Source organism: Lissotriton vulgaris, chromosome 12, assembly GCF_964263255.1.
Source record: "Lissotriton vulgaris chromosome 12, aLisVul1.2, whole genome shotgun sequence".
Lineage (NCBI taxonomy): Eukaryota > Metazoa > Chordata > Amphibia > Caudata > Salamandridae > Lissotriton > Lissotriton vulgaris.
Genome location: NC_141700.1, coordinates 743,630,884 through 743,657,696, shown reverse-complemented (window position 1 = coordinate 743,657,696; position 26,813 = coordinate 743,630,884). Strand labels below are relative to the sequence as shown.

The window sequence follows — 26,813 nt, the reverse complement described above, 5'->3', positions numbered from 1 at the left end:
GAAAATCAGTAGGGAAAATGTTGAATAGCGGAAAGATAAAAATGAATATTTCTACTCCAGTGAGTGCAAATGTAGGGAAAGTGTTATATAGCAGGGGGCAAAATTTACCATTCCCAATCCAAAGCGTTCAACAGTAGGTAAAGTGTTGGATAGCGGAGGGGTAGATAATACTATTGCCACTCCAACAAGTGTAATTGCATGAAAAGTATTGGATAGCGGAGGGGTATAAATTACTATTCACACGCCATTGAGTGCAACAGTAGGGAAAGTGCTGGATAGCAGTAGGGATACACATTACTATTCCTACTCCAGTGATTGCAACAGTAGGGAAAGTGCTAGAGAGCTGAGGGGTAAAATGCACTAAACCCACTCCAGAGAGTGCAACAGTAGGGAAAGTGCAGGATAGCAGAGGGGTAAAAATGTATTTTCCCTCTCCATTGAGTGCAACTGTAGGGAAAGTTTTCAATAGCAGAGGGGTAAAAACTATTATTTCCACTCCAGTGAGTGCAACAGTAGGGACCGTATTGTGTAGCAGAGGGGTAAAACATGTTATTCCCACCTCAGTGAGTGGAACAGCAGCGAAAGTATTGATAGTGGAGGGTAAAAATATATTTTCCCACTCCAGTGAGTGTAACAGTAGGGAAAGTGCTGGAGAGCAGTGGGACATAAATTACTATTCCTATTCCAGTGAGTGCAACAGTAGGGAATTTGCTTGATAGCGTAGTGGTAAACATTACTATTACCACTACAGTGAGTGCAACAGAAGGGAAAGTGTTGGATAGCAGAGTAACACAATTTATGGATAACATTTAAACAATTGAAATAATCTAAATAATGTTACACATACTATAATATTAATTACATATATCAAAAAGGTACAAATAGCATATAAAATAAATTAATAAATATATTTATAAATAATATTTATTTGAAAGGCGCAAATATTTACAAAACAACAAATTATTTAAAACAGAAATATATTTATATTATTTCCTACCCTATAACACCACACCAATAAAAAAATACTTCAAAATGTTTGTTTAAATTTAGTTCCAAAATTAACATAATTAATAGTGAATTTTAAAAATATAATTAACGAAAAATAATAAACATTCATTGAGTACACATTCTTTAACACTATAATATCCACAACATGCACCTAAAATTAATTTCACAATGACCATAATCAATTAACAACAAATTAATAATTCATCAACAAAAAATAAATTACTTCCCACCCTTCTCACCAATTAGACTTGTGAACACCACAGCACACACCTTAAATTATTTACACAATTATAAACATTAATTATTAATTTATTATTTAAATGAATTAACAACTAATTAATAATTCATCAATTAAAAAAATTGACTTCTCACACTTCCCACCATTTTCACCTATAAACACCACAACACACACCTAAAATTAATTACACAATTACCATACTTAATAGATAATTAATAATAAATTAATTTACACATTTAACACTATGACATCTCAATTAAACAAATGTTTAATAATATAATTAAACTACTTCACAACCTATTTCACCATAAACCAGCAAACCCACTACAGAAATAAAAACGCAAAATAAAAAATAAATAATAACTACCACAAATAATGAATACATTTTATATAATTGAATTACTTCCCACACTATTCCCCTATAAACCGACAACCGGCTACAGAACTAAAAATGCTAAATTCAAATACAAATAAATTACTCACAAAAATTTTAACACATATAATAAATATACAAACAATTTTTATACAAAAACATACATCACACACATAAGATATGTACTAAAATCCATAACATTAATAAAAAATATCCATATTTTTAACAGCTAAATTTTTGCAAATGATATTAACTACTGCAATATATTTTTTATTTGATATTACTTACCTAAAATAGGTATTTTTGACCACAAGAATTTGTCTGTAGATATTCCTGACCCACAATATTTTTGGCACGACATTTGTGCAATTCAAATTTTTTTTTACTAGATATTCTGTCACTGCATCGCCCTGTGTGTTTCTGCCTGTCTCCAATACATCTTTTGGTTCATTCCCTCTAGACAGTCACACACAAAGGGAGCCGATGTGTGTCATTTTATTTATATCCTGATTGCCATTCACCAGGTTGATGGGCCTTCCTGAGCAAATGGCTGGGAAAAGCTGACATTTGCACCTGAATAGTGTTGTGCCTGTCCTCACACTAAGAGATGTGAACCACCCTGTACTGTATCTGGAGCCTAGGCAGGAAAGGGAGGACCTGTGGTCGATTCAAAGGATCCTTCCAGAATTTTCTCCCACCACCAGAACCAGGGCAACAAAGTATAAATACTGGACCTCAAACACCACCATTCTAGTACTCTGCTGGACCTATAGATACTGTGCCAGGAAGAAGGGCTACTCTGCTGCTGAAGGTCTGCTACTCTGTGTGAATGCTGTTCTGAGAGAACTGCTTTTCTGCTGCACTGCCCTGAGTGCTGCTGCTTTCATCCTGGGTGAGAAGGACTGGAATTTTACAACTTTAACCTCAAGTGACTCCAAGCGCTTAACTGCTTGCCTCCTGTTGTTGCAGTCTCAGGGACATCAAACACCACCTGTAACTCTCCATCCAGCACCTGGACTCTTCCAGCTGTGAGTCCTACCCTTGGCTGAAGTGCCACCAGAAGTCCAGGGCTTAATAATTGGGGTTCTGTGTTGTTCTACTGAAAAACCCACACAGTCCTGTCTGTGCGCCTGTAGGAACTTATGCATTTGCTGTCAATGTTGACACAGTGCTGATTCGACGACGAAGCAGATCCCGCCTGCAAGATCCCGCCTGCAATGTTCGAAAATGATGCAGCAACGACCCCTTGACACAGACTGCGAGGCTCAATTCTAAATAATCAACCTGACTGCATGAATCAGAATTGATGCAGGGAGTCATTGACGTCGACCATTGCTCCATACAAAGGTACTGTTTCAGCGGTGCCTGAATGGCATTGGTATTCGACCCACAGTACATTGCGGTCAATCTGACTTTTCAGATTTGATCCAGTCCATTGTGACCTCAAGTAACATTTTAGCGCTATTGACTTTTAAGCACTGGATTTAAAGATAATCAAATTCTATTTAATAGATGTTGGTCATTTTAGTCTTATTTTTTCAATAAATCAAGACCTATTTTTCTAACCAGGTATGCTTTGTTTATGTGTGGTGATTTTGATTGTTTTACTGTAATAAGTATTGCACACATTCTTTACACATTGACTCTTAAGTTAAGCCTGCCTGCTCTGTGCCAAGCTACCATAGGGTGAGAATAGGTTAACTTAGGCAGTATATCTGACTTAGCCTGACTAGGATTTTCTGGTCGCTACTCATACAAGGAGCATACCTCTGCCACCTAGAGACCCAATTTCTAACATTTGTGATCAGCGGTGAGGATAGGACTTGTGTTTGTGCAGTTCCTCAAAGTAATTTGGTGTACACTACCATCCACATTTTTCAAGATCATTACAGTCTTTTTCCTGCTTTAGATTGCCCTCGGACGCCCAGTTTCAAAATGTAACTGCCCTAAACCTTCACTTGTTGCACAATGGATACCTTCAATCAAGATACCCTCAGCAAGTATGAGCTGCTGAAGCTTTGCACACAGAGGGGGTAAAGCCAAACAAGGTTACCAAAGTGGATCTGTAGGTAGCCCTCAAGGCCACCTCAGGATAGGAGGAGGTGGATGGCAATAAGGTGGGAGGAGCATGGTCTGAGGATGAGAAGGGGAGGGAGTCCCCGGTCCAGGGTCCTGAGTTCCCAGGAGGCTGTCACAAGCTGTTTCTTGCGCTCGTAGAGGGCTGCAAATCCAATGGTTTCGCTCGGCGACGTTTCTTTGCTGAACAGGGGTGCAGAATTAGGCTCCAGAATGGGTTCCATGGCACGGGATTGAGATAGAAGAGTGCCAGAGCAGAGGGCTGGGATCGGACCCAAGATAGCGCAGAGGTCGGTGCAGAGTGGAGCTACTGAACAAAACTGGGCGCCTGCTCTTATCTGGCACTGTGAGTTTGTGGTCCCAACAACGCTGCATATCCCTAACTCAGTGACTCCGCAGGGAGGTCCTGATGCATTCTACCAACCTCATGTGGTTTGCAGCACCAAACAATTGGGGGACGCACGAAGCGCGAATCTGTGGTGCCGAGACACAATGCTCCTGAGACACTGGGAATGCTTTGAAGCTAGCGGTAATCAGAGACACTGAATGTGGGAAAGCGGCGATCGACGGCGAGGGGGCTCACCAGTCTGGTTAGTTTCCCTTTTCATTTAAGTGCGCAGTAAGCAGTGGGCCCAAAGGCGACCTGTGTGGAGAAGCCCTGCCTGATCCTAAGATGGCACCCGCCTAATGGAGACCTCCCAAGAAAAGCCCCGGCTTTGCACCAACGGCGGCGGAGGAGGAGCGGTAAGCAAGGCGTCTTCCCCTTATGCTGTGAGAAGAGGAGGCTTTTTACCTTTTAGTTCCATTGCTGGCTGTGTGTCTGGCTGGCTGCATGCTAGTGCTGCTTCGCCGGTCAGGGACAAAAAACATTTAAAAAAAAGACTAATTTTGGCATACCTGTCATACATCAAGACAGATTAATGAACCAGAACTATAGCTCAACAAGACGATGAGCTCCAAAATGCAAAATAGCCTGCCACTACGACGAAAATCAGCAGAGAAGGTGAGACGTCCTTGACGGTCACTCTTTCACAAAATGGCGGTGGCGAATGCAAGGCATTGAAAGAAAGCAAAACCTACCAGATCTCACGGTGCCTGTTCCTCGCTGACAATGCAGTTGACTGCTAGAAGCCTCGTACCACAACTGCACATCACCCCAAGTGCATACGACCTTCCAGTGGTCAACAAGGGTGTGATCGCCATCAGGAAGATGCTAATCGGGGACGCAACATATGACGACAGCGAGTGTTGAGCTGATCCACCAAAACAACTCAGAGGTCATACAAACCTACGACTGCCCAAATACTAATTTGCAGAACCACTAAATCCTAGCTGAGTGTCAACAGCGCTTGGACCCGGCATACGCAAAGTGAAGAACACTTCACTCAAGCAGGTACTGTCTCTTTAAGGATATGCGACGTGGCCTATAACACTGCGCCTAGAAATCCGAGCAACACTGCACCACATACGCTACCTGGCATTCCAAAATAAGGGAGAGTACTTATGATGTGAGCAGTGGGAATCGTGTGGAGCAGTAGGAGTGGCCGGACTGCCTGGTGAAGGAAGCGGCCGTCAGCAGTGATTACGTCAGAGGGCACCAGTAGTGAGGAGAGCCCCCGCACATTGGCTCCATATAAATCAGTGCACAGGCTCCGACCCGGTGCACTGCTGCTCTTCTGACCGGCTCCTACTGTTGTGCAGTCCTGCATCATGGTCCATATGAACCGCAGGCTGACATCTGATTGGTTCAACCATTGCAGGAATGACAATAGCAGGTCCTCTGTACCTGTCCAGATACCGAGGACATCATCGATATATCGTTTCCATAACGAGATGTTATTCAGGTATGGATTAGAAGGATGGTAGACCACATTCTCCTCAAACTGGCCCACATAAATGCAGGCCAGACTTGGAGCAAATGTGGCCCCCATCGAAGTTCCCGACGTCTGTAAATATAACTGGGCTTTGTATTCGAATACATTTCTCGTAAGTGCCAGTTCGATACTTTGCATTACAAACGTCTGAGGTGTGTCATGAAACCATTCCGGATCCCCCAGGGCCCGCGCTGCTGCCACCAGTGTGGCGTCCTGGGGGATACTGGTATAAAGTGACTCAATATCGATGGTCACCAAAATCTGATTTTCCGGATCAAAATCAATGTCTTTCAAAGTGTTCAGAATATCGGTGGTGTCCTGAACATAAGATTTTTGGGTCACCACCGCCTCTCGCAAGAAGAAATCTGAAAACTGAGAAAGGGGTTCAAGAACCGACTGGATCCCCAAAATAATTGGACATCCAAATTATGCTGTGTTCTAGAAAATGTTTATGGTGGACACACCATAGCTATCGCTGTACTTTTAACCACTCCAAGATGGCTGCCGCTCCTGGGCGGGTTACGCGTCGTCTAAGGCGGCGCCACAGAGAGTATCTAATATCTGTCTCTACACCGGGCCACTCCGTGAGGGATCTCTAAAGAGCCGGAGGGACGCGGTGACAGTAAGATTATGTTCTAGCACAAGGCAAACAATACAGTGATGATAAAGCTGGAGAGGGGCACCACCGCTCGTCGTGGAGGCATTGATAAGAGAGTGCTTTTGAAAAGCGTGTGAATGTTAGAGTTTGGCAAACTCTTGGCTTACTGTAAACTGGGAAATAGTTTAACTTAACGCGGTGGAGTTTGGTCGTGGCATTTCCAACTACTGCGTTCTGATACATGGCTGACTGACTAAATGCAGTGGAGTTTGATAATGACATCGTTAAATCACTGCTTTTGCACTAACATGAGACAGTTGAGTGTGTTTGTGGAATGCATTCGAAAGCATGGCCGTGTTTATTTCGCCATAAGCTGATAGGCTGTACAGTCTTTAACTTGTTCTTCACCTGTAGTTTTGTATCTTCTGAACAACAGGTGGCTTGAGCATGACCGAGCCTCTGGGGACACGTGATCATCAGACACGGGGTCTGTTTTTAATGGATGGTTGCTGGTACGCTTGACCTTAGCAACCACAAGGTAATCCATTAAGTGTGTCTCAGATAGGGTGTGGACCTCATGTGCTCTCGTGGATTACCCCTAATTTTGGGGGTACTTTGGACTCACTGCGCTGTCACATTTTTATGTTGTAACAGGTATTTTGAGTGTGAAGATTTACATTTGAGAAACCCCTTGATTGCCCTGATGAAGTTGATGGAATGTTGAGCTACGAAACATGTTGGCACGGCATTTAAGTAAATATGGTACATAATTAACCATTTTTTAACCGGGAGGTTTGCAGCACTGGAATAAAAATTGGAAAGCCAGCAAACCTTACCAAATTTCACATTTCTATTCACCTATGGACCTAATACATATGTTCGTATTTTTTGGGGTTATAGCTGTGTGGGTGTGGTGATAAGCACACACATGAGTTATTGTTCACTATTAGCACACCCAATTTGGTTCTTGAGCTTCTTTGCTCATTTCCTCTTCACACTTCATAACAGAGAGAGAGTGACCGATGATGAGAAGTGGGTAAACTGGTGATTGTCAGCCAGTAACCCCCTCGGGTTTTGTTACCGTGAGGCACTCTCTCTCTACTCACAACCTTTTTATTGGTGAGGTTTTTGGCCTGTTACAGCACATACATTTTATAAGTAAATACACCTTGACCTAGAGGAGTAGTGTTTAGTTTACACACCCACGGGGTCTCCAAGAATTTTTTATATATAGAAAGCCCTGGGAGGTCATATAGTTAGGTGTTTGATCTGGTAAGGCTCCATATTGTAGTGTGTTTCTCTGAGTGGGGGGCGGCCTTACTGTGTACCCCCTGATTCTCCATTTTGTCTGGACAGTACATTCCAAGACTAGTCCAGTTCATGCTTCAAGGCAGTGCACTCCGGGTTGGTACAATCAGAAAGATTCTGGTCAGATTCCCTTTATAAGTCTGGCAGAACTTAGGTAAAAGGGAGAGAACTCTGTCAATCAGAGCAGAGGTGTGAGACTGAGGAACTCATGCACAGGTGCTGATGATCTATTCAACCAGGCTGAGAGTAGCTGAGCCCTCCCTTCACAAGAGCTGGAGATAAGTGCTCAGCACAGAATGGATCAGTTCAAGTCCTCCTTTCACATTTTCTCATTTGTGGAATGCTTGAAGAAGCTAACGTGAATCCCATGCCCGCCAAAACTTGGCAAGAGGTATGAATTGCATCACTCCAAATGAGTCAGAAATGACAATAGCTTTTTAGAATGGCAGATGATAACAAACAGTACTAATAAGTAGTGAATGGGAATTAGTAATCAGGATTGCCTAGCTTACTGATCTAGGGAGTCGAGGGCACACTAGGGTAGACCTAGAGAGGGAGAAATCCCCAATATGATTGAAACTTTCATTTGGTATACATTCCTCATTGCCTAAGTAAAATATGTAGGCCTAATCTGTGTATTGATCATAGCACACACCCTTTTAGCGATCATGTTAAATAAATAAATTGTGCTTGTGAAATACAAACTGTGTCTTAGTTGGTATTAGAGTCTTGACTTGAATGTAAGCATTTCCTTGACAATAAAAGGGGTCCTTCCGATCACCACATGCATACCCTGGTACTACTATGGGTCTAGAAGACAACAGGGAATCTATTAGTATACCTGAAACATCTTATCACTGTGTTTTGGGGAAATAAGATGGGTTGCAATATTCACCTGGAACCATTTTACCTCTAAAATAAAGATTATGACTGAGTCTTTAAGTCTAACAAGTTAGGAAGTTCCGACACTTGCACAAATTAAGCAAAGCACATCTTTAATATAGGACAACTCCACTCTATTCCACTCCAGTCTACGCCACTCCACTGTATGCTATTCTGCTGTATGCCACTCCACTCCATGCCAACCCTCTGTACATCACTCCAACATATGCCACTCCACTGCACAACAATCTACTGTATGCTATTACATTGTACTCCACTACATTCTATGTTACTCAAGTCTACACCACTCCAATGTATGCCTCTCCACTGCATGCTATTCCACTGCATTTCACTCCACTGTACTCTAGACCACTCTACGCTATTCCACTGTATAACACTCTGCCCTACACATCTCCACTGTATGACACTTCACTCAATGATATTCCCCTATGCAACACTCCACTCTACGCTACTCCGCCATACACGATTCAACAGTATGCCACTCCACTCCACTCTACAGTTCCCTACTCTACATTCTAAGATACTATGCTGTATGACACTCTCCTCCTCTCTACTGTATGAAACTCTATCTAACAACACTCCATTCAATGACACAAAACTCTCCGATTTGAACCATGTTTTATTAACTCCTTAACCGTGGCGCAAATTTCGCCTCAGTATGGGAGTTCTAAAGAGTGGGCGGGCTGCATTGGCCAAGGATCGTGTGCAGCACTGGGCAGGTAGTGCTAGCGTCAGCCATTGGCCGACACGAGCAAGGAACGGGTTAAAAAAAAGTTTTTATTCATTCTTCCTGTACATAGCAAACAAATTGTATTGAGCTCGATACCCACACTACATTAACTTTAACTCACCTCTCTACATGTGATCTGCGATGTCATACGTGTTTCTGTAAATGTTGTTATTTTAGATGGTATAAGTGATAGAGTATTCAATGGTACATGCAGTGCATGGAGAACACGCAAGTTACAGTTAATATAACATGACTACTAAGTTCTATACTCTGTGTTGGGAGTGTGCATGCTATTATAATTTGAAGGTGTTGTGGAGATTATAGATTAAGCATTACAGTTTTTTATGTTTGTGTAGTTTAAGTTTTAGTTTGTAGATAAAGAATGCATAATGATCCCCTAAAGCTTTTTTTGCTATAGATATAGCAATACACCAGGAGGCTTTAAAACTTGCTACCACGCCATTGGGCGGAGCCGTGAGGGGAACGGCGGCAGTGTTCATTTGCCACAGTGACGCCGGGAGGCAGACCGGAGGGACCGGACCACACTCCCCAGCAGCCTCTGGGGCAGCGCGCCCGTGACGCGCCAGGAGCGCCCGGAGGCGCTAGAAAAAGGCTGACCCCCGGGAGCCCAGGGGGAACACCAGGAGGCTTTAAAGCTTGCTACCACGCCATCGGGCGGAGCCGTGAGGGGAACGGCGGCAGTGTTCATTTGCCACAGTGACGCCGGGAGGCAGACCGGAGGGACCGGACCACACTCCCCAGCAGCCTCTGGGGCAGCGCGCCCGTGACTCGCCAGGAGCGCCCGGAGGCGCTAGAAAAAGGCTGACACACCTCTCGCCCCGCGAGTCGCACGCGGGAGCGACAGGGAGAAGCCCGGGACAAGGGCGGGCCCTCTTTGGCCCTCAGTGGCCTGAAGAGGATGGGACGGGCCACGGACCCTGGTCCCAAGGACCCAGATTAATCAAGTAAGACTCTGCATTGACCATAACTTATCCATTGTACACTTGTGTGTTGCTGGGCAACTGTTGCTTGACATTGGGATAATACATCCCGTTTGAGACTAGTCAGCATGCCTGGAATTACCATGGACCCAGCAGCATCGGGGCTACGACCCATGGATAACTTTCTCGTAAAAAAAGTTACGCAAATTAACAATGATCGCAGGGCATCACTGGGTAGTAAAAGTGCTCCCCCTGTCTTGGATATCGTGCCTAATGTGTTCACAGATTGTTTGGAAAGCACCTCAGAACAGGTCTCATGTTGTACAAAGGACCCTAGCGTATTAGTACAGGCACAGGTTCCCTCTGAGAAGCCAGTGGACCTGTTTGTCACTTCAGAGGAAGACTCAGCACTAGAATAGATAGTGGAGGTCCACCCCACACAAAGACCAGTGAGGAAATGCAGAAAGACTCAGGGGAGGCATGGGGGAAAGTCTGCAAATACTAGATCTCACACCAATCCACCCAATAACTCCAAAGGCACTACTATTAATAGTGCTAGTAATCAGATTGTGGAGAAAACTAATAAAGAGGGTAGTAACAACTGGGGAAATGTGACCTTATCTGACACCTACCTAGAAGCACTTATAAATACTATAGTAGGAAAATTGGAGGCAAAAATTGTAGATTTATTTACTCCATTAATGTCCAAACTTGACATAGTAGCTTCTGAGGTGGAAAGACTGGGCAGCTTGGTGGCGGGTTACATGACTCCTGCCTCAAGCGTGATAACTACTAAAACTGTACCTGTTGGGGGAGGGAAGGAGGATGTTTCCAGGGGACAGAGTGGGCAGCAGAAGCAGCAGCCAAATCCCCAATCTTTGGTTAGTGCTGTGGCTGTGCTACCCGCAGCTCCAGTTAACCAGCCTACCCCGCATGTCCCTGTAGCCCTGGGTAACTGTGCAGCGGCCCCACAGAGGCCCAGACTCAGGAACGTGAATCTCCCCCCTGACTATGCCCCATACGTGGTAGTGCTAACTAATGTTCCATGTTACGAGGAAGTACCAACCTAACCACATGTAAAACAGTGGCATGGCTAAATAAAAACTGTGGTTATCCATCTCAATACTATGACCAAATCATATCTACAGAAAGAGTTAATTGGGTGGGACCGTCAAGGAAATCAACTACGGGGGATTGTGTGATTGTTAACTTCCAGCATCCCCAACATGTCGCCACGGTCTTATTACGTGCATCCTCATTGGTTTATAATACAAACAGTGTCTGTGTACGACCTCTGGGTTACTTTTATGCGCCGGACCAGAACTCCCCTAAAAATCCCCCTAATAACTTTCGTGGGTACAGACCCATACCACAAGTTCAGGTCCCAAATCCGGGAGTACCTTACATGTATAAAAATAATACTAGCGGGCTGAATGGCTGGCAAACACCAGCGGTAAACGCCAATGGATGGCGGACACCTGCAGCAAACTTTAATGCTGGCAACCAGAACATTAGAGGGTACAATGTCCCCATACAGAACCGCTTTGAAATGCTTTCAGGGTTGGACGCTTGCGACTGACTGAGGATCTCAGAGGGTCAGAGTACCGTACAGTCTCCCGCAGTTCAACAGATAGAGGTGGTCTCTTCAACTACACCAAAAAATAATGTTATATGCTGGAATGTGGCGGGTTTAGAAAATAAAATGCAGGATGAAAGCTGGTTAGCTTACATTAAGGACTTTCAAATTATATGTTTACAAGAGACTTGGTCTGTAAAATGTGATATGTACATTGAAGGATATAAGGCTTATTTTGTACCTGCTACATCAGTATCTCGGGGAAGATCAAAGGGGGGTATGGTTATGTTTATATCGGTAGCACTGAAATGCACAATTGTTAGCAGGCCATCAAGTAACCTTGGTATTCAAGGGCTAGTTTTATCTGCAGGCAACTGCAAGGTTGGTCTGATCAATTTTTATAACTCCACTAACAATGACACAAGTTATGGCAATTTAGAATCTTTATGTGATTATATAGGTACCTCAATGAGGGATTGCTCCCATAACTTGCTGATCATGGGAGATTTTAATATTCACCCTTGTGGCGATCCCCTAGGGAAAAACCCTCAGGAATTGTTCTGCCCTACATTAAATGGTTTACATCTGGAACATACCGTGGAGGGAGATTGTCTAATTAACTTACTTAATGAACATGGTTTCACCATCGGAATGGCATTATGTGATCCTTCTAAGTGTTTTCTTACCCCAACTTTTAAAGGGCATGGGAAGGGGACGTTCATTGATTACATGCTGTTAACCATGCCCATGCAGGTGTTTGTGCGCTCATTCTCTATAGATAATAATTTACATAGTGACCATAACCCTCTGACTATACATCTAAGGGGGCCCTGGGTGGCTAGAGAAAGTCGTAATCTGGGTAAGGGTAGGGTAACAGTAGCTGATGGCAGACGCCGCTCAAAATGGTCCATGTGTACCCCGGCCCTCATATATCAGAACATCCAAATTAACTGTAGCGATATCATTGATAGATGTACTCAGGATGGTTCTGATCCAACCCAGGTTTTGTTGGACTTTCAGACTTTAACGGATAAAATAGCTACTTCAATGACAGAACCTCTACCGTGCAGAGGGAGGGTGGGCCCGAGGTGGTTCAATAAGGAATGCTCCAAGGCAGCTTGTGATCTCAGAGCGGCCCTGTTGTTAAAACCTCGAAACAAGGAATTAGTTCAGAGATCACGTAAAGAGTATAAATCAGTCATTACTAAGAGAAAGGAGGTACTGAAGAATGATGCCTGGGCTCAGATTCTGGAACCACACACTTTGAAAAACAGTGCTAGATTTTGGGCAGTGCCTAAGAAACCCTTCCTGGTGAAAGACTCTGGGGAGGGGTTAGAATGTGTCATTACAAAAGAAGAATGGGTTGCACATTTTAAACAATTGTATGGGGGATCTGAAATAAATGCAGTACCTTTTGAATGCACTACAGGGGATACTACTATGAATGTTAGTATAGAAGAGGTTGTGGTGGGAATAGAGGGGCTCACGGCGGGCAAATCATCCAGACCAGACGGGATACCCCCGGATCTTTTTCAATCTGATCCCATCTTCTGGGCCCCGATTATTGTGGCAGTTATCAATGCCGCCGCAAAGGTGGGATGCCCGCCATCCTGGGGGCTCTCCACCATTGTCCCGATATTTAAAAAGGGGAATAGGGATAGTCCCCTTTGCTACAGGCCTATCTCCCTGATCAACTCCATGGCAAAACTTGTGGGAAGAATAGTATTGAGGCGACTTTTAGATTGGACACGGGACAACAATATTATGTCTATCGCCCAATATGGATTTTGTAATGGCCGTTCGACCACAACTCAGTGCCTGAACCTTTTCCTAATATTAAGTAAATACACCGTTGTCCAAAAGGGCACAGTCCACTTGGCCTTCATGGACCTATCCTCAGCTTTCGACTGCGTTAACAGGGGGAAGCTGTGGGGGTCCATGAGGGACAAGGAAGTGGACAATGATATTGTAAACTTCCTTGTTGATCTCCACAATAACACGAGTGCAAATATAAGGTACTCTCAAGACCTGTCAGTAACGGATGATTTTAGAACCGGGAAGGGGGTACGACAAGGCTGTATATTAGCACCTTTCCTTTTTAACTTTTATATAAATGAGTTGGATGGTGATTTGCGGGAGGTGAAATCAGATAGCCCAAGAGTGGGGAATAGAAGCATCCCTGTTCTGCTATATGCAGATGATGCGGTGTTGATAGCAAGAACAGAAAAAGGCCTCCAATTGTTGCTTAATGCATTCAAAAAGTTCATGAAAGATAGAGATTTGTTAGTGAACAACTCCAAATCGTTCATTATGCAGGTGGGGAAACAGCCAAAGAGACAATATACCTTTAAACTAGACAATGTAGCTATACCATTTTCTAGCACATTTTCTTACCTAGGAGTACTCTTTGACTTGAAATTATCCTGGGTCCCGCAACTTGCCAAAAAAACATCTGATGTGTCTAGGGTTAATGCCTCTATTTTTAACTTTGCGTCAAAGCTTGGTAAAAAACCCACGGCTGCTATGATTAAATTATATGACGCAAAATCTGTAGCAACCGCAGCAAACGGGAGTGAGCTCTGGGGCTATATGGTCGGGGACCAACTTCAGATCACAGAAAATACGTTTTTTAAACGACTCTTGTGTGTTCCGGTCTCTACTTCCAACTTTATGGTACACGAAGAATTAGGTGTGGGGTATTTGAGCGATATCCTGTCCCTACGACCGCTATTATGTTGGTTGAAAATGTGGCTATGTGAAGAAATCCCCCTTACACATCTAATTGTTAATGACCTCTTGGTTCTTGAGCATGCATTAGGCACTCCCTGGCTGAAGTACTTAAAAACATGCTTTGCTGAGATGGGCCGCCCGGATCTATTTGAAAATCCATCAGGTATTGTGAAGGCGGACATTGACCTAGTGAAGCCGATGTTCACTCAGCGAAAGAAGGCGGACAGGGAGGGTACTGAGCTACAAAAAGTTAGTGTGAGGAAATTTATCATGGTTAAAACATGCTTGACAACTGAGCCTTATCTACTTGGCACTTTTAGCACCCATGATAAGTTCTTGCTTACAAGATTTAGATTTAACCAGTTTCATCATCTGATTATAAGACCCAAAAAGGAGAGCTTCTGTAAAAAACCTTCGTCCTGTGGCTGCGACGGAAAGTCTCCACAGGACATGATGCACTTTATGTTTCTATGTAAATACTATGAATTCCCCCGCAAACGCTTTTTAATTGCCCTTTTAAAAAAAATGAATTTTAAACAGATACGACCAGCCTTTTTATACTTACAATTATTATATAGTGAAAGTGTCCTTCAAGTCCTTGAATTTTTAAAACTGGTTCTTAAACTGCGTCTTTGTCTGGATCAATGAATGAACTAATGTATGCAATACTCTTTCTTCTGGATCCATAATGAAATTTGAAATGTGATGTATGTATTGTATGTTTTAATGTACTTTTATGGTTGAAATATACCGAATAAAGTTCTTTTTGAATTTGAATTTAGCAATATATGTAGATGTAGATAGACATTTCCAATAAACTCAATTAGAGTTACTACAAGGCCATAGCAGCCCGGTTTCCAGATTTCAGAAACCACGAGCTTTGTATTCATTGTGGCCTTTAAAAACTTCAGCCCCATAATTGACACCATATAAAATTGAACAGAGAGATGTTTTGGGTGAACAATTCTAAAGCAATATAGACATATAGTTGTCCTTAGCACAGGATGATTTTTCGTATCCTACCTGTGGATGTCTGTACAATCCCAGCACTCGTGCCATGGGGATGGAGCACAGGGAACCAGCATCTCCAACAATTCCAGCAAGAACACCAGCCCTTAGACAGCTGTAGTTCAGAATGTGCTTTCTCTGCCCTGTCAGCATCCATAGTGTGCCCTGAAGAGCAAGAAGTGGATTGCCGCATGAGTCATAGATCTGGAAGCCCAGTGTGATGTTGGGCAAGATGTCAGGGTTTCTATTTATCTCATCAATGGCAAATACCATGGCTTGGACCCATTGATAGTTTTGAAAGACAAACCTAGGACATGAATATTAAAGAAACATCAAAAAAGGTTAGCAAATATCATTTATAATTCCTGTGTAGTCCTAACAACTCTTTTTGAAGAATGATATTACCATGTATAGCTCTGATTACAAGCCACCAGTTAAACCAATATCATTGAAGTGAAACCTTTGTCCGGACAGTGTTTGTACCATATGTAAAAAGTTCAAAATAATGATGAAATACTATCAAAAAACGCACATTACACTAAAATAATTTCCCTATGTTTGATACATAGTTTAGGCAGGATGTTGTTCTCCTCTAGAGCAAAATGCAAGTGTTCCTGATTGAGGCAGAATGCTAAAGATTTAGATATTGTGAAAGATTGCCAAACAACATTGTCATCTGTAGTTTCATTTTAGACAGGTGTAGAAACACCTTTAGCTGTCTTGCTAGCCTCTATTTTCACCAACATATGTTACATACTATTATGACATAATATAACAAACAAAAGTGTTGCACTGCTTCACATGAAAGGGAGACAGCAAGACACTGCCATCCATACTAACCCTACTGAGATATGGCACAGCTGCTGTCAGTCGCCGCACTGGTACACTTTAGGCTAACTTAAGCCATGCAGACACTGTTGAGCCATAGTGCAAGGGTGTGTGCGTAATGTGTGCATAATGTCTAGGATACTGTCTGTCCTGGAAGGGCACCATGCCTATACAAAATGCAATGCTTAAGCATAGCTTAAATCTTTTCTAACTTTATATGTGTGTACCTGAGAGTAAACATGCAAAGTTAGAAACATTTTAGTAGATAGGCCTTCAAAATCAATGGATGCATGTGAACACCCATATACCACCCTCTTGATGTAAAGCAGATCAAAGAACTACTGTTTCTTTAACACCTTCCGAGCGTCGAACGTTCAGCACCCAGTGCTGAACATTCGAATAACGAATGCTGACCCGTGAGCAGTCCATGATTAAGAGGCGGAGTCCTCGAAACGCGTCGGACATGGTGAACACTGTGCTGTGAGAATGTGGGTTGCCTCGAGGAGAACAATATGAGGACATCAAGAGTGCACGCTTGAGCGCAAAGGCGTTTGGTGGAATAGAAATTGCACAGCTGCCCGAGCCACATTTAACAAGCCTGTGCACCATTTCAAAGGTGAAAGTCTGGGAAGGACACTAATTCCTCTTGAAAAAGAACAATGTCCTAAATGCTAAAGAATACACACAGAGCAAGCAGCCTTCCTACTAAAGGTTTTCAAATGCTTTTAATTCACAGGAACATGGAGCCTACCATAGGTGGAACGTTGTACTCACCGGAAAATGACTGCAAGTACCAGCATGCATCTGTGGCAAACCATGCTATCCTCGCCCATTGTGGAAGTTGGTCGTAAATAAATACGATACATAAATCACCGGTGAGCCTTCCTTGTTCTTGCAAGCAGTCCATGATTAAGAGGCGGAGTCCTCGAAACGCGTCGGACATGGTGAACACTATGTTGTGAGAATGTGGGTTGCCTCGAGGAGAACAATACGAGGACATCGAGAGTGCACGCTTGAGCGCAAGGGCATTTGGTGGAATAGAAATTGCGCGGCTGCCCGAGCCGCGTTTAACAAGCCTGTGCACCATTTCAAAGGTGAAAGTCTGGGAAGGACACTAATTCCTCTCCAAAAAGAACGATGTCCTAAATGCTAAAGAATACACACAGAGCAAGCAGCCTTCCTACTAAAGGTTTTCAAATGCTTTTAATTCACAGGAACATGGAGCCTACCATAGGTGGAAATCTGTACTCACCAGAAACTGACTGCAAGTACCAGCATGCATCTGTGGCAAACCATGCTAGCCACGCCCATTGTGGGAGTTGGTCGTAAATAAATACGATACATAAATCACCGGGGAGCCTTCCTTGTTCTTGGAAGAAGTCCATGATTAAGAGGCGGAGTCCTCGAAATGCGTCGGACATGGTGAACACTATGCTGTGAGAATGTGGGTTGCCTCGAGGAGAACAATACGAGGACATCGAGAGTACACGCTTGAGCGCAAGGGCGTTTGGTGGAATAGAAATTGCGCAGCTGCCCGAGCCGCGTTTAATAACCCTGTGCACCATTTCAAGGGTGAAAGACTGGGAAGGACACTGATTCCTCTCCAAAAAGAACGATGTCCTAAATGCTAAAGAATACACACAGAGCAAGCAGCCTTCCTACTAAAGGTTTTCAAATGCTTTTAATTCACAGGAACATGGAGCCTACCATAGGTGGAACACTGTACTCAACGGAAACTGACTGCAAGTACCAGCATGCATCTGTGGCAAACACTGCTAGCCACGCCCATTGTGGGAGTTGTTCGTAAATAAATACGATACATAAATCACCGGTGAGCCTTCCTTGTTCTTGCAAGCAGTCCATGATTAAGAGGCGGAGTCCTTGAAACGCGTCGGACATGGTGAACACTATGCTGTGAGAATGTGGGTTGCCTCGAGGAGAACAATATGAGGACATCGAGAGTGCACGCTTGAGCACAAGGGCGTTTGGTGGAATAGAAATTGAGCGGCTGCCCGAGCCACGTTTAACAAGCTTGTGCACCATTTCAAAGGTGAAAGTCTGGGAAGGACACTAATTCCTCTCCAAAAAGAACTATGTCCTAAATGCTAAAGAATACACACAGAGCAAGCAGCCTTCCTACTAAAGGTTTTCAAATGCTTTTAATTCACAGGAACATGGAGCCTACCATAGGTGGAACACAGTACTCACCGGAAACTGACTGCAAGTACCAGCATGCATCTGTGGCAAACCATGCTAGCCACGCCCATTGTGGGAGTTGGTCGTAAATAAATACGATACATAAATCACCGGTAAGCCTTCCTTGTTCTGGCAAGCAGTCCATGATTAAGAGGCGGAGTCCTCGAAACGCGTCGGACATGGTGAACACTATGCTGTGAGAATGTGGGTTGCCTCGAGGAGAACAATATGAGGATATCGAGAATGCACGCTTGAGCGCAAGGGCGTTTGGTGGAATAGAAATTGCGCGGCTGCCCGAGCCGCTTTTAACAAGCCTGTGCACCATTTCAAAGGTGAAAGGCTGGGAAGGACACTAATTCCTCTCCAAAAAGAACGATGTCCTAAATGCTAAAGAATACACACAGAGCAAGCAGCCTTCCTACTAAAGGTGTTCAAATGCTTTTAATTCACAGGAACATGGAGCCTACCATAGGTGGAAATCTGTAGTCACCAGAAACTGACTGCAAGTACCAGCATGCATCTGTGGCAAACCATGCTAGCCACGCCCATTGTGGGAGTTGGTCGTAAATAAATACGATACATAAATCACCGGGGAGCCTTCCTTGTTCTTGGAAGAAGTCCATGATTAGGAGGCGGAGTCCTCGAAATGCGTCGGACATGGTGAACACTATGCTGTGAGAATGTGGGTTGCCTCGAGGAGAACAATATGAGGACATCGAGAGTGCACGCTTGAGCGCAAGGGCGTTTGGTGGAATAGAAATTGCGCGGCTGCTCGAGCCGCGTTTAACAAGACTGTGCACCATTTCAAAGGTGAAAGTCTGGGAAGGAAACTAATTCCTCTCCAAAAAGAACGATGTCCTAACTGCTAAAGAATACACACAGAGCAAGCAGCCTTCCTACTAAAGGTTTTCAAATGCTTTTAATTCACAGGAACATGGAGCCTACCATAGGTGGAACACTGTACTCACCGGAAACTGACTGCAAGTACCAGCATGCATCTGTGGCAAACCATGCTAGCCACGCCCATTGTGGGAGTTGGTCGCAAATAAATACGATACATAAATCACCGGTGAGCCTTCCTTGTTCTTGCAAGCAGTCCATGATTAAGAGGCGGAGTCCTCGAAACGCGTCGGACATGGTGAACACTATGCTGTGAAAATGTGGGTTGTGTCGAGGAGAACAATATGAGGACATCGAGAGTGCATGCTTGAGCGCAAGGGCGTTTGGTGGAATAGAAATTGCGCGGCTGCCCGAGCCGCGCTTAACAAGCCTGTGCACCATTTCAAAGGTGAAAGTCTGGGAAGGACACTAATTCCTCTTCAAAAAGAACGATGTCCTAAATGCTAAAGAATACACACAGAGAAAGCAGCCTTCCTACTAAAGGTTTTCAAATGCTTTTAATTCACAGGAACATGGAGCCTACCATAGGTGGAACACTGTCCTCACCAGAAACTGACTGCAAGTACCAGCATGCATCTGTGGCAAACCATGCTAGCCACTCCCATTGTGACAGTTGGTCGTAAATAAATACGATACATAAATCACCGGTGAGCCTTCCTTGTTCTTGCAAGCAGTCCATGATTAAGAGGCGGAGTCCTCGAAACGCGTCGGACATGGTGAACACTATGCTGTGAGAATGTGGGTTGCCTCGAGTAGAACAATATGAGGACATCGAGAGTGCACGCTTTAGCGCAAGGGCGTTTGGTGGAATAGAAATTGCGCGGCTGCCCGAGCCGGGTTTAACAAGCCTGTGCACCATTTCAAAGGTGAAAGTCTGGGAAGGACACTAATTCCTCTCCAAAAAGAACGACGTCCTAAATGCTAAAGAATACACACAGAGCAAGCAGCCTTCCTACTAAAGGTTTTCAAATGCTTTTAATTCACAGGAACATGGAGCTTACCATAGGTGGAACACTGTACTCACCGGAAACTGACTGCAAGTACCAGCATGCATCTGTGGCAAACCATGCTAGCCACGCCCATTGTGGGAGTTGGTCGTAAATAAATACGATACATAAATCACTGGTGAGCCTTCCTTGTTCTTGCAAGCAGTCCATGATTAAGAGGCGGAGTCCTCGAAACGCGTCGGACATGGTGAACACTATGCTGTGAGAATGTGGGTTGCCTCGAGGAGAACAGTATGAGGACATCGAGAGTGCACGCTTGAGCGCAAGGGCGTTTGGTGGAATATATATATATATATTCACTGAAAAAACCATAGGTTTCAGACCAGTTATAGTTAGGAATTAGCATTTAAAAAACCAATGAAATTCACTGAAAAAACCATAGGTTTCACACCAGTTAGAGTTAGGAATTAGCATGTAAAAAACCTATTAAATTCACTAAAAAAACCATAGTTTTCACATCAGTTATAGTTAGTTGGAAATTTTACTGACATAAAACCATTGAAATTCCACGTTATGGTTAGTTGGACTCACTATAACTTACGCGTGTAATGCACTGCTGATGACGACGTCACATATTACATCACTCATTACATGGTCAGTGACATCACTCATGACATCACTGATGACACCATCCAGTGAATGTGTGCCTTTCTGAAAAATAAATATGTTTTATATATGTATATGTAAAGGTCGATGGAAGAATAAATGTTTAAATAAGTGTGTAAATGGATGTTGTTTTTTTAAAAAAAATATTGGTTAACTGGCTTATTAAGTGTATCTTAGTGAATACATATATTAACGAGTAATGTTTAAATATTTAAATATATGTATCAGTGTTTCACTTTGTGTATAAATGGCTGCATGGGTTGGTGAGTAGCTACATGTGTGTGTATATAGATTATTAGATTTTTTTTAGTATCAGTATGAGTGTCTGTATGGTTTGGTGGGAGTGTTACTTAGCACATAGATGCATCAATGACTGACTCACTGTTTGTATGTTTTTTGAAGACGGCATATGTGCAGGACTGTATGGGTGGATGAGTGTGTATATGCGTGTGTTAGTGAGTAAATGACTGTCTCATTAGTGTCTTTATCAGTAACTACATATGTTTTAATCTAGTATATGTGAGTATTGATGTATATGAGTGAGTATATGTGAGAGTGAGAGATTGAAAGAGTTCTTGTTTAAATAATTATGTGTTTCTATAAGTGATTGTTTAAGAGAGTAAGTATGTGTAAGTTTCCTTAGAAGTAAGGTGGTAGTGTGTGTATAGCTGTATATGGAAATAAATGGATGTTCAATAGTTTATTTGCATGTGTGAGTATGTGTGTGAGTAACTTTTGGATGACTGTCGGTGTGTAACAGGATGTATAGGTGTATCACTACATATGATGAGTGTATATATGTATGAGTGACTATATAGAACTGTTGGTGAATGAGTGAATGTGTATATAGATGGTGGAATTATTGAATTGGTTGTTGTAACTGGTATGGGTATCTCCATTTTTAAAAAAAATGTAATTTATATTTTTCAATATGTGTTTCATGGGTTACATTACAGTGAAAGGAGGTCTGTCACTCTGTCACAAGGATGATGTCATAAGTGATGTCATGAGTGATGTCACTGACCATGTAATGAGTGATGTAATATGTGACGTCATCAGCAGTGCATTACACGCGCAAGTTATAGTGAGTCCAACTAACTATAACGTGGAATTTCAATGGTTTTATGTCAGTAAAATTTCCAGCTAACTATAACTGATGTGAAACCTATGTTTTTTTTTGTGAATTTATTAGGTTTTTTAAATGCTAATTCCTAACTATAACTGGTGTGAAACCTATGGTTTTTTCAGTGAATTTCATTGGTATTTTAAATGCTAATTCCTAACTATAACTGGTCTGAAACCTATGGTTTTTTCAGTGAATTTCATAGGTTTTTTTAATGCTAATTCCTAACTATAAGTCTCACTTTATAAGTAAGACTGTTAGCGCTCTAGTTGTTTAGAACACTCTGATACATTCTGTCATTGGGCTACAGTTGGGCTATATTTGAGCTATATTTTTTTTTGTCTCTGTGGCCATCTTTGGGCTACATTGGGCTACATTGGGCTACATTTGGGCTACATTTTGTCTCTAACATATATAAAGCCCAATGTAGCACAATACATATTTTTCCAAAGTTAATTTTCGTAAAAAACACTTAAGAATAGGGCTACCTGTCCCTACAATTTTTCCCATTTTTTTATTTATTTTTTTAATTTTTTATTTTTGGAGCGCTCCCGGTGCGCGCCCCGGGGAGCGCCCCGGGGAGCGCCCCGAAAAGCGTACTTCTATAAAGCGCCCCGGGGCGTGCTCCGGGGAGCGTCCCGTGAGCGCCAATATCGCGAACGAAAACATGATCGTGACGTAACGCGTAGCCGCGTCCGCGTGATACGCACGGCGTAAGCGCACCCGGAAGTACTCGAGCGAATACGATCGCGCAACGTAAACATCCGACGCGCTTACACGACCCGACCCGGGGCGCGCCCGGGGGCGCGTAGCGTAAGCGCGTCGGGTCATGTGACCTGAAAGTAACACTTTTCATTGGTTCATAACAGTTTTGGTTTCATAATGATGAAGCCCCTGGTCTTGTGACCTGAAAATAACACTTCTCATTGGTTCAGGACAGTTTTTTTTCCAAATGATGAAAGACCCCACCTTTTTTCCTTATTCTGACTTTGTCCTTTGACTGAGGAAGACCTGTTTGTACCTCTCTGTACCTTTTTGATCTTTATAATGGCTTCAGTAGCAGCAGCAGCTGGTGCATCTGCCCCACCACCACCACCACAACAACCAAGAGGACCAGCTCAAGATTACATTGGTGGTCAACAAGAGGAGGAGGAGGAAGAGGAAGAGGAGGAGGGGAGGAGAAGATGGCTGCCTGAACAAAATACCCCATACAAGCCCAAGCCGCACATTGTATGGGAGTTTTTTTCACTCCCAGAGGGCAAGAAAAAAGTGAATGCGGCCAAGGTAACTTGCCTAATCTGTAATGAAGAACTCTCAAGGGGCAACCCAAACAAAAAATATTCCTTTGGTAACAATACCATGATTCGACATATGACCCGTAAGCACCCTAACAACTATTCTCGTGCAGAGCTCAGGGAACTGACCAGTAACCTCCCCCAGTCTTCAAGGACCACCTCCCAAAGAAACGAACCCACTTCATCGGGCCCAGAAACATCAGAGATGATGCCTTGTATTCAGCCACGATTTGCTAATTTTAAAATCACTTGTACTGCATATGGCAAGCTTATCTCCTATGGTGAAAAGAGCGTAAAGCTCATCGTCCTTGCAGGTGACAATCACAAGTGCCCCAAAAAGAAGTAATTTTGGGGGTTTTTTGTTCTTTTGCTCCAGCTGAGCCAGTTTCAATTCCTTTTTTTTTTGTTTCTCCCCTAAAAAAATACAAAAAAAATATAAAACTGTTTTGAAAAGCCAAAAAAAGTACAAAATGTTCAAAAAACACAAAAAAATATAAAACAACAAAAAGAAGAAAAAAAAAGTTCTTTTTAGAACTACCTCCAATTTCTAAAAAAAGGCTTAATTTTTTAAAAACTCTGTCATTCTTTTTTCCTCATAGTACGCTCGCCGGTCCGCTCCCCGGTGCGCGTACCGGGCGCTCCCCCCGCGCAAAACGAAAAAAATATATATATTTTAAATGCCCAGCGGGGCCCTTTTATAGCCCCCATATCAAACCTAGGGGGTCAGAGGGGGTTTATCCCTGACGCCTTATGGTCATTTCCCCCTTTGTTTTAGCCACCTCTTGTGTCTCGATTTTACCGAGACACAAGATGGCGGCCGCTCCGGACTGTTTCGAATGTTTACAGACACCCGAGAGCCAATCAGCTTTCCGTGCGCACCTCGCGTGGCGCGCCCGGAGCGCTCCCCGGGGCGCGTACCGGGGCGCTGCCATAGATATATATATTTTTTTTAACCTAAATTACTCAAAATCCACTGGAGCACATATCTTGAGACATAGCAAAGGCACATAGGGCTACCAGTCCCTACAATTTTGCCAAATTTGGTGGAAATCCATTCAGCCGTTCGGGCTAAAAGTGAAATCGACCGCCCTATGGAAATTAACATGGGGAAAACGCGTTTTGGGACCCCCCTTTTATCTCGGCCCCCGCTTGACGAATACCCCCCAAACTTTCAGGGAAGGACCGGAACGCCGCGAGGCCATTTTGAGGACATTTTCAGGCAGATTCGTCAACCGGCGCCAAGGTTATTCCAAATAGAATTTTCAGATTTAACATTGAAAAAAATCCTAACTATAACTACCTACTGGCGACCGCCAGTAGGTAATATATATATATATATATATATATATATATATATATATATATATATATATATATATATATATATATATATATATATATATATATATATATATGTGTATCCAGCCCGTCTACACAAGTGCTTGCTGCACAGAAAGGCACACAGACCAAGATTCAGCACGCCCAGGCGAGGTCAGATATCCAACTGTTGAAATGTATTATTCATAGTGTGGGTGAAAAGCTGTCATCAGACGCGTTCCGGGCACGTCCGTGCCCTTGCTCACTGACAATCGACAGAATGTGAAAACACACTATTTAAAATCACATCAATTGCGCATTTTTGCGCCAAGAGAGTCGTAGACATAGTGGAAGGACTCATAGTTGGCTTTCAATGTTAATGGGTTACAAGCATGGTCGCCATCTTATAACATGTAATATGTGGTGGGACATGACATACATTAAGTATAGACGTCAATGTATTTCAATATACAAAAACAAACCCAGGGAACAAGTGATATTAAACAATATTATTCAAAGACCATACAAGTACATAATCATTTCTGACTCAAATGCCTAATCTTCGCTTGCATCCCATGCAAATATAAACAATGTCGGTTAATACCACAGTCAAATTGATTGCGTAGATGTTTGCCCATTATTGCCCAATGACTTGCATGATCGCATTTAATACCACATTGTGTAAATTTTAAAATCGTAATGATGGCAATGAGGGTCACATGATCTTATATCGCTATGCTGTCCATAAACATCCAATTCAATAATTTGATATTTTTTCCATATTGATATGTTAAAAAACAGCTAATGCCATAGTTATCTTCTGTGAAAATACCCTAATATATAACATCACCATGAAAAAGTGAATGTCTATCATAGTTTGTAGCAAACAGGTTGGTCTCCTATTGTAATTTTATGGATGAACAAAAAGCTCTCAACGAACTCGTTTGAAATGCAACGATAAGAACATGTTGAAACATTACACAATGTTGACATGCTAGGTCCTAGTCTCGCCTCATCCACATTAGTGGACATAAATGTCTGACATGAATGGTGAAAAGTGTGTTGCGTTCATCGGGGTGCATTCATAGTGCTTGTGTTGACTGGAGAAAAATAAAAGAAAACTAATTAAAGTGCATACAGTGCTCTTGACATATAAAGTGAAAGAATTCATCATCTCAACTATGGGGTTGTTAGGTTCATCACGTATATTTAAGCATATGTGGACGTGGGGTCTCTACTCTAATGGTACAAAGATTAGTTCCAGTGCAATTACTGTAATCAGCTAGTAGTAGTGCAGAAAGCTGGGATTGGCTCACAGGAAATTGTGTAAGTCTTCCCCCATGTTGAGGCCCCCCGGGCTCTTGCTGTTGAGAAGAACTATGTAGCATGATTCAAGTTGCCGCAGTTGTTTCTCATAGTCCCCCCCTCTCCTATTGGTGGCTACAGCGTCAATGATATAATATTTCAAATGCGCCAAGTTTTTATTATGCGCAATTTGAAAATGTCGGGCCACCGGGTAGCTCTGATCTGCGTGTAAAATAGCACGTAGGTGCTGCAATATGCGTTGATGCACCGGAAGTTTGGTGCTGCCGCCATATTGCAAATTGCAGCTGCAGGTGAGGACGTATACTGCTAATTCAGTGCGGCAAGTAAAATGATCACGTAGGGGTACGGGGTTGACTTCAAAAGGTGTAGTGTACGTTCTTGTATTGACACCAAATTTGCAAGCTCTGCATGAGCTGCAACAATAGAAACCCCTATGTGGGGACAACCATTTGTTGGCTTTTATGGTCTCGGGACTGTTCTTTACCAAATCATTACGCATAGCATATGCTCGCCTAAATGTCACAGTTGGTGTTGTAGGCATGATATCTCTGAGCACTTGATCTGATAAAATAATGGGCCACTGCTGTTTGATAATCTTGGTTATCTGTTTGGATTGGCGGCTATACCCTGTGATGAGTCTAGAGGCGTTGGTGTCTCCTGATTGTGTGGCAGTGATGTTTTTATCTCTGTCAGGGTGCAATAAATCCAGTCTCTCTAGTTGGTTAGCTCTCCTCATAGCTGAATCTAACAAAGCTGTTTTGTATTCACGGCAGATCAATCTTGCCCTAGCTTCTTGCTGGCATTTGTTTCTCAGAATAGGGCAACTACATGCTCTGTGGATTCGTAAGAACT

General features: G+C 43.0%; 1 protein-coding gene across 1 annotated transcript in view; it reads right to left on the bottom strand.

The window, feature by feature from the left end:
- Positions 1-26,813, bottom strand: part of LOC147678535 (extracellular calcium-sensing receptor-like) — a 75,504-nt gene that overhangs the window by 36,907 nt on the left and 11,784 nt on the right. Inside the window, exon 2 of the mRNA XM_086945679.1 lies at positions 15,379-15,670. Coding sequence (XP_086801805.1) covers positions 15,379-15,670 — 292 coding nt within the window. The remainder of the gene's footprint in view (positions 1-15,378; positions 15,671-26,813) is intronic.